The sequence below is a fragment of the Ambystoma mexicanum genome, chromosome 6p (assembly GCF_040938575.1).
Source record: "Ambystoma mexicanum isolate Mex_15411 chromosome 6p, UKY_AmexF1_1, whole genome shotgun sequence".
Taxonomy (NCBI): domain Eukaryota; kingdom Metazoa; phylum Chordata; class Amphibia; order Caudata; family Ambystomatidae; genus Ambystoma; species Ambystoma mexicanum.
This window is the reverse complement of record NC_090935.1, coordinates 895,143,360-895,152,584: the sequence shown is the minus strand read 5'-3', so window position 1 is coordinate 895,152,584 and position 9,225 is coordinate 895,143,360. Positions and strand designations below refer to the sequence as shown.

Sequence of the window (9,225 nt, the reverse complement as noted above, 5' to 3'; positions counted from 1 at the left end):
CTGAAGATGGCCACCAGGGTGGAGCTTAGGACAGATGCCATTAGCTGGGCAGTATGACCCAAAGTAACAGCAATAAGCTATATAAGCGACATACAGTTCTTAGCTTAAAGCTAAACTGCTTTCTATTACTGAGGAATCCCAAAATGACCGGTAATATTCATGAGCATGTGAATCCATGCAAGACCCATGCTGGAAAACAAGAATTACAGGCAAGTAACTTGTAGCTTGTTGCATAATGAAGCTCAAAACAAGTTAATGCTATTGTAAAGTACAGAATGGGGAGTACCAGGGAGCTCAGAGGGAGGGCTGAAGTGGCGCCTAGGCACTGGTACAGTTTTAATCAGCGTGCTCGCTCAGTCCAACATTTACCATTTTAAATTCTTAATACACACACATTTTCTGTTAAATGGGTGCACTTTGAAATGAACTATGACCGGAACAATTTCCATCACACTTCCTAATTTTCCAACAACTATAAAGTGAAGGCAAAATAAAAAACATCAACACCTCATTATAATGCCATTAGAGTACCATAGCAGTCCAACTCATTATTCAGAAGTGTAGAGGTCAGAATGTTTCACAATTATTAGAAATTCATATTTTAATCAAGACAGTCTGCAGATCTCCATCTGAAATGCTGTTTTAAAAATTACATAGAAGCTGGGTTTTAAACTGATTGAGAGATTGAGGTATATCGGTTACGTTCTTGGAAGCCACTTTTCTAAGTATCTCCAGTCACATGTGTACATTACCAGCCTGCTTTGATTGTCTACCAAGGGCACGTTTCTGATGAATGGAGATGATCCGCCTGAACACAGAGGAAAAACTCTAGAGCCAGACATCGACTTCTCAAAGGATCGCTCGTATTCTCGCACTACCAACCTTACGTTGCCATTTGCCAATGTCTCCCTGGATTGGGATTCAACGTGTTGATTAAATATATGCATATCACATGGTTCCTCTGAAAAGGCATTCTTCTCAAATGATATGCTGAAAAGCGCCCCCGTCAACGCACTAATCGTGTCTAGGGAGAGCATGATGTTTGGCATTCATAGCAGAGGGTGATTTGTGGCAAACATTCTGGGTTGAGTTTTTTTTTTAATCATCCGGAGCCAGTGAATGAGTTATGCCACAAACGGTAAGTACAACGGGGCAAATAACAGTGCATTATTACAACTTGAAAACCTATTTTATGTCAGCAATAGTGAGACACTTTTCTGCAGGCGCAGGGAGGGTGGGGCATTACATGGAAATCACGCATGATCGGAAAGCGTAGGGTGGCTGCTAAACATACTATACACAACAGAAGCAGCCTTACTTAAGATTGTTCTTTTCCCACTTGTGCTAATCTTAAAACAATGCATGATTATACAAAAATATTTTTTGGGTTGCCAAGATGGACAGCAAAGGTCTTCGGTTATTTGTTACATAATGGTCACCTTCAGGCAGGCTCCTATTCACAGAAATTAACGTTATTAGCATTAATTTTGTCGTTAGGCCCAACCATTAAAGCAATGCAAACAGGGTTTAGTGGGATGATGAAAAATACCACCATAGCTTAAGAGGCTGCAGGATTTCACTTCGTAAATAAGACAGTGCAGTGGATATACAAGCAGTGCTCGCTCCATCCATCCACACTACTACTCCACTATTTATACAAGCTCCAAACAGAAAGGTGCCTTTCGACATTCTGTGTTGTGTTCGCTTGCAGAAGAGTACTCTAAATATTGCCAATGAGTCAATTTAGCGGTTTACGGAATTTTTTAAATGTTTAATTTGGTGAATGTTCCATTTTGGACTTCTAAATTCTCAACACAATACTTCGGTTCTCAGAAAGGCAACCAACACATCCAATGCCATTTAATAGTGACGATATGAGCTCAGGAAGCGCTGGTTAGTACACTAAATCCTTCATGTTCGTTTATTTCAAGAGCTTGATACTGTAAAGGACCCCCACCCCGGAACTTTCCTTCTTCTCGTCTGTGTTGAACCACCAGCCCCCTATTTACATTTGTGAAGAGCGGCGGGAATTACTACGCATGTTAGGTCAGGAACAGCGTCCACCCAGCATTCCCTGCAAGGCGAAAAATGCTGCACGACATGTAAACATTTTGGCGGGCTCTTTCACCAATTCTTTCTGTTTTCATCCGAGTTGCCAACACAATCACAGTTTTCAACCCAGTGCTTTCCAGAGGAAACAAAACCCTGTTCAAGTAAAGAACAAACCAAGCATGAGATTTGCCAAAAAAGAAAAACTTCGTTAGGCCTTTAATGGCCCTCTTTTGACAGAATTCAAAGATGTCCAATTCCCCCGCAGAGTAACTGTTTGAAGGTGGTCCACGAGAGCGTTTGATCGCGGGGCTCCAGGAAGGTTAAAGAGCACATTTGGTTAATACATGGCTTCTACCCTCAAGCTACACATATGCTACATCACAAACCCTCCACCTAGATCCGTCATGTGGAGATAGGCGCATTTTCGGAAAATGGTGTATAGTTCTTGCTGTTCCAGATCTGGTGGAGCTCCCGGAGGCGTTTGGCGGTTCTCAAGCTTACATTCAGTGCAGGGTGAACTTTGCGGATGTCGGGTTCCCCCATTAAAGATAGACCACAGATCCCAAAGTACGCGTGCAAGGCATCTGAAAGAATATTAACATTTTTTTTTTAAAAAAAATTAACAAAGTAAATGGAGCAGTCCAAAAAAGAAAAACATACTGGTACACTTTACAATACAATTTTGTAATATGAAGATTAGGATCACTCTCACACAGACACACCCTACTAGAAGAAATGTGGCAGGGACGGCGGCATGGCCTTTACACTTTTCCATTAAACTGCCCCTTTCCACTGAACTGCTACCCCCCCCCTGCCCCACCAGCCCTAGCCCCCCCCCCGCCCTCCAGTCTGGGAGCGGGGGCGAGCAGCTGCCACATGTTCACCGTTTTAGGACACTACAACATAAAACATTTACTTTAGAACATTAAATGTATCTTTACTGCGTAAACGTTTAAGGCTGCCTTTGCAGGCCGTGGGATTTTCACTATTCAGCAACGCTCTTTTCACCTTGTTGTCATTTTACTATTGTTTGTATTGTTTCGGCAAAGAGTGATTCAGCGGACATTTTGTTTTTCACCTCCCTGTTGGCTGCCTGCCAACTGACAATCTGCCCTCCCTACATTGATTTGACTCCACTGTAATTTAAAAACCCCTTGGTTACCACCTCGGACCAGGGCCGGCCTTAAGGGCAGCAGGGGGCGGGGGCAGGAGGGGCCACTTTTTTGTTCCCCCACTCCCCCTTAGGCAATGGTGTGAATAGAGCGCGTTAGCGCCCCATTGTCATTGAATGTGCCCGCCGCCGCGGGTTCATTCAATGACAATGAGACGCCTGCCACGCCTTCTGCCACCACGCCAGCTCGGAGGAGCCTTTTAAAGACTCGCCTGAGCTGGCGTGGTGGGGGTGGGCCAATGGTGCCTTTTTGCTGTAAAAGGCACCCGTGGTGGCGGGCACTTTCAACAGCAAAATGCTGCCTGCCGCCAGCTCGGGGTGATCCCTTGAAAGACTCCCCCGAGCTGGTGGGGTGGGGGCGGTCGCCCGGCTCGCCCCCCCCCCCCAACCCCCTAAGGCCGGCTCTGCCTCGGACTGTTTTCCCTTGCTGTAGCCTGCAAACATGTTGATATGGAACATATCTTCAGTTGGCCCTGGCTGGAAGAAGACTGGTTATGGCAGAGTCAGTATTCTTGGTGCAGCAGTGGGTGGAAAAAACATGAGGAGCAACTATAGATCACTCGTCCTTTGGAAGTGACCTGGGGGAGCTGAGGGAAAAGCAGGATAAAGAGTACCCCTTGGGATAGCGATGGAGAAACCAAGATGGCTCCTGCTGAAGCACTCCGAGCCATAGCCCTTCTGAGCGAGTGTGAAGGAGTATAGGCAGGGGACACTATCACTGCCATCTGACTACATCAGCGGTATGGGGGGGGGGGAGCTTGCACCCCAGTTGACATCAGCGGTATGGGGGGAGAGCTTGCACCCCAGTGGCTCATAGCCAGACTGGGACATTGCTCAGCACCCTCACTCTCCTGATAGGACATCTTCTCCGTTCGGCACCTTCCTAGTCAATGAGGTTGCCCAACAGGAGCGGTGTCCCTCTGCCAGGGCAAATGTCCTGTGGAGCTCCGCAGAGTGGCTCTCCAAAGTACCGGGCACGTTACAATGGGAGTCATAAGGCACCACTGTTAATAGGGGGTGATCAGAAGTGAGAAGGGTGCATAATTAATTACTATGGCTTTAAAACCGAAGGGGGATTGGTTAGGATTAGATTAATCTACATGATGCTATTGTGATTTAACTTGCAGGATGGAGAGAATAAAGCTAAAGTCATACTCCTATTGCTCAACATAGTTCTATGACGATGTATATAGTGTAAAGTTCATTTATTATGAAAGGCTACTTTATTATGTAATGTGGGTTGCTTCCAAGGCAATGCACTAAATAACGTATTATTTAAGCACATGGAATGCTAAGCAAAACCTTAATAAATATCTATATCAACTAAAACCTGGGAAGATGTGCTTAGCTGCTTAAATTATTCACATCCCGGTTTCACCATTTAACCCAAGTGTCTGATCCTGGGCAAATCATTTAATCGCACTGTCTTATTTGCAGCTCCTTAAGTGATTCACGTCATAGCTTACGTTAATATATCATGCTATTATTTTAAAAAAGCCTACTGACTATAGAGTTGCTCCATATATAATAGTGCAATTTAGGTATTTTGAACCACAACGTTATTTGCCACTTGGTTTACTTATGGCAACTTATTCTTAAGTCATTACCATGGTGCCTCCAAGTATCAAAGACTGATGATGCTCCTTGCAATTTCATTTTATGTGAAGTACCTTCTGTTGGTGCAATCCATATGCAAATTAGGGAGGTTTGCATATATTTTGCCCCACAATGCTTTTAAATACGGGTTCTTTGCATCTGTATTGGTCCTGCAGTTTTGTTGTTTTGTTATGCGTTTGTGTTAAAATACCATCTGCCACAAATGTTATCAAGAAAGTTCATTGGGCTATTGCGAATGATACCGGATGGAATTGCACTTTTTCCGTGACTCACCCGGATAATCCCCTGATCAGTGTACTGGAACCAATGCAGACAACATGGCAAAGCTGGAAGAAGGGCGAGACAAGCTCGTACCCCAGGATCCGTCAGGCCTAACAATGACAAGGGATTTGGATGGTTGCATGATATGATATGGCATTTATAACGCGCCTATACACGAGTGTTTCAAGGCGCAAAGAGGCAAGGGAGGGGTAACGGAGGGAAGACTGGGACAACGATCTTACTAGGTTGGTGACATTGAAATCGCGCAAGTGCAGAGGAGGGGGAGGGGGAAAAGTGCAGGGGAAAAACTGCAGCTCTGGCCACTGTGCGAGCGATGGCCCCACCACAGCTCATGCAGCTCTTAGGCATTGGCTCAAGTAAGGATGCAACATATCCTTTGGTAGCCGTTTTAGCCACTCAACGGATACACTTTGCTTTCATTTGAGTCATTTGGCCACTGCTGTCTGTAGAATCCTGGGGCAGAGGTTGAAAACAGCAGATCTGGCAAGTGATTTAATAGACTAAATCTACATCTTGCATGTTTGCACACAAAGGTTTGAAGTAGGGGGCGTGGCCAAGCAGCCATGGAATAGGCTGCACTACCTGAGAGCTCCAGGATCCGACGAATTGTTCCGGAGCAAGGCGTGAGTTTCAGCGGCATATTCCAACTTTAAAACACATTGACAAGCGTGTGAGCAGTCCAGGCATAGAGTGAGCAGATCGGCCGACTGCAGGAAACAAAGTAGCAGGAGCTGCGTGACTTTGTATCCAGAGCCGGCACGGTGCAACAAACAGCAAAATGGCGGCGAGATAGAACAAAGGGCTCCTCGACAGCATCGATAAGGGCCGAGCGGGTGCCACTGCCCATTGACTGGCAGCCCGGTGGCGGCTCGAGGACAGCTGATCGAGGTGCCCCGAAGTGTAAGGAGGAACGCGTGGCCCTGCGGTGGATGCGAGCGTCTAGAAACTAGCAGCACCGGGGTTCTGGAGAAGCTGTGGGCCCGGTGGTGCAGAGACCAGGCGCCCTGCCAAGGCAATCTGCCGTGCGGAAGACAAGAGGACTCCCTCCCTCGCGGTGAGGAGCGGGGGCACAGAAGCACGGAGCAACCAAGGACCAGCGCGCGAGACAGCCGCGGATGGGAACGGGCAGGTTCGTGAAATAAGCCCGATGTTCGAACAGGTGTGCAAACGCTCCATGTTCAGGAGCACAACAGGCCGATTGGAAGTAATCGGACGCTCCGAGACCCCCCCCGTGGGACAGCGCAAATATAAAGCGTGCAGGTGGCGGAAAGGAACCATAAGCTGGGAAGCAGCTGCCAGCAGTAGCCTCATCATAAAACAGGACGGAAATAACCCCACGCATGAGGACGTGGGAAGGCGAACTGTACCATTAACGCACCACAGGCACTTGCAAGTCTCACAAGCAAATAGCCCTGGGAAGCAGGAGCATCAGGTGCAAACTACATGGTGTAACACACGAATGACATGAGAATAAGTCATAACCATCACGCAAGATAGTGGAAGCAAGAGGCCTGCACAGTCTACACACCCCGCGGCGCCTGGATCACGAAGTAAGAGGGGCAGGAGGAGCGTGCCAAAGAGGCCCATGCATCATGGAACACACAGGCGTTAAGGGGCCCTGATAGGAACCAGTGAGGGCATACCAGAAGATACCACAACGGCTGAAAAACGTGGGGAACACAACCCATCCGGTGCACGGCACAGTATAGACTAACGTCTTCTGCACCCCACAGAGACAACGCCTTTAAGCATCAACCACCCCTTTGACGCCAAGGGAGATCTTGGAAATTAAACTTGTGTGCTACAGAGCAGCTGGAACGTGGTGTACTGACAGAGTTGCGCAATGTTGGCAAGAGGGGCCAAAGCTAAGAGCAAACAACCCACAATGGAGGCCTTTGCCAAGATGCAGCAGACCCCTACCTCTCCGGCACAAGGCGCAGGAGCAGCGTCTGAGGAGGGCACCCCAGTAAAGGAGGACTGCTTGGTCCTGGCAGCCATTTCGGAGCTGAGGGCCTCATGGGGGACAGCGATGGCAGACTTAAGAACGGCCCTAGAAACCAAAATAGATGCTGTAGGAATAGAAGTCAATCTGCTGTGACAGGATGTTCGATCGCTACTTGAAACGAGTGGTCTGGAGAATGCGGTGAAAAATAACACAGAAACCAGTGCGAGCAATGCAAAGGAGGTACATATACTAAAGCAACAAGTGGCTAATCTCGAGAGCTGAGCTGAGGAGGCGGAGGGGAGAGCGAGACGGAACAATATACGTGGGGTCGGCCTGCTGGAATGAGAAGGCGGCCAGGACCCAACGGACTATGTGGAAAATATGATCCTGCAGGAGATAGGGGCCGAACAGCTTTCACAAGGATTTACAGTTGAGCGAGCGCACAGGGCCTTGATGAGGAAACCGCGACCTGCCCCCCCCCCGCGTGCAATAATAGCAAAGATCTTGAATTACAAAGACCGAGAGAGGATCCTGGAGTACTTTCGTAAAGGTGGAACGATTAAAAGAGAAGCTGCTACGATCACAGCATACCCAGATTATACCATGCTGGTGCAAAGACAGCATTACAGCTATGTGGCCGTCAAGAGGAGGCTACACACACAGCTGGGATCAAGTATATGCTCTTGTATCCTGCAAAGCTGAAAGTCTTGCATAAAAGTAGGGAGTTTTTTTTGATACCCCAGAGGATGCGACGTCGTGGTTGGAGACATGCAGGGTTGCTCGGACCAGGAACAAGAACAAGTCCGCGAGAAGCACGATAAGTGATGGGGACACAGCATGCATAATGGAAAGGTGGGGAGGGAGATCTGGAATAGACTGTAATGCAGTGGACTGGTGAGGAACTATAACATGGGACGCCTGGACCCGTTTAATTTGTTGGACTGGAATATAGTGTTTATAACGTATAAGTAAACTAGGCAGCATTAAGCGCGGCGAATCTGAAGCAGATAGGAGCAACAGGATCTTGAAAGCCTATCCCCGGAAGTAGTAGTAGAACAGCCATTAGGACGGTTCACCCTGCGGAGCCGCAAGTACAGGCTATTGCCAGAAAGGGCTAGATGCGGGGGTGCCTGAGATCCAGGGATGGAGCTGGGCAACAGTTGGGGATGGTATTGTTGGGGCAGGGTAGGGAGGTGGGAGGGCGGGAGGTTTGGGTGTTTGAAGTTAGGGAAAGTTTTGAAGTAGTTGGGATAGGTTTATATTGGGGAACAAGCCTACGCAATAAAAGAAAGGATTTGAGACCGGACAGAGCTGGTGGGGACCTTGGGAGGGAGGGGAAAGACCCAGATATGCTACGGAAGACCTTAAAGTATTCACCTGGAACGTGAGAGGGCTCAACAGCTATTTAAAACGAAATAAGATTATGATGTATTTGCGACGGCAGAAAGTAGACATAGCCCTGTTGCAAGAGACACACCTGACGCAAGAAAAACTGGAGGTGGTACGGAAGAAGTGGAGAGGCACTGTAGTGGGGGCAACATATTCAGCGTATGCTAGAGGGGTCATCACCTGGGTGGCACCGCATGTACCGTTTCAGATATTGCAATCCACAGTGGAGGTAGATGGAAGGATGGTAATATTAAAGGGATTGGTGGAAAACAAGGAGATGTGTGATAAACACCTATGCCCCGAATCAGGATACGGCAGCATACTTCATAACCCTATATAGTAAACTCAGTGCAGGCCTAGGAGGGGCAGTGATTTGGGGAGGAGATTTTAATTGTGTAATAGACCCGAAGATAGACAGATCAGACTCTAAAATAGATAGACTGACCCCAGCAGCCAGGGTACTGCAGTCCTTGATAACAGACTTTGGGTTGGAGGACACATGAGATTACACTATCCGCAAGATCGACAATATTCGCATTATTCAGCCACCCAGAATCTACCAACTAGATTAGACTGTGTGTCACGTGTGCGCTAATAATAGATAGAATACAAGGCGAGGGTCCTGTCGGACCATTCACCGCTTAGATTGACGTGGCAGTATCGATCCCCGAGAGCGAAAATACCGACATGGCGTCTCAGAGCGGAAGCGCTCAAGGACAGCATCTTTAGAGAAGATATGAGAGAGGAAATAATAAGCTACTTTGAGACC

General features: G+C 47.7%; 1 protein-coding gene across 2 annotated transcripts in view; it reads right to left on the bottom strand.

Moving 5' to 3' along the window:
- Positions 1–1,742: 1,742 nt before the first annotated feature.
- Positions 1,743–9,225, bottom strand: part of PGGT1B (protein geranylgeranyltransferase type I subunit beta) — a 605,666-nt gene continuing 598,183 nt past the window's right edge. Inside the window, exon 9 of one of the 2 annotated variants that reach the window (XM_069625517.1) lies at positions 1,743–2,636. In XM_069625517.1, the coding sequence (XP_069481618.1) occupies positions 2,455–2,636 (182 nt within the window). In that variant the 3' untranslated portion in view covers positions 1,743–2,454. The remainder of the gene's footprint in view (positions 2,637–9,225) is intronic. The other variant, XM_069625518.1, reaches the window with a different exon arrangement.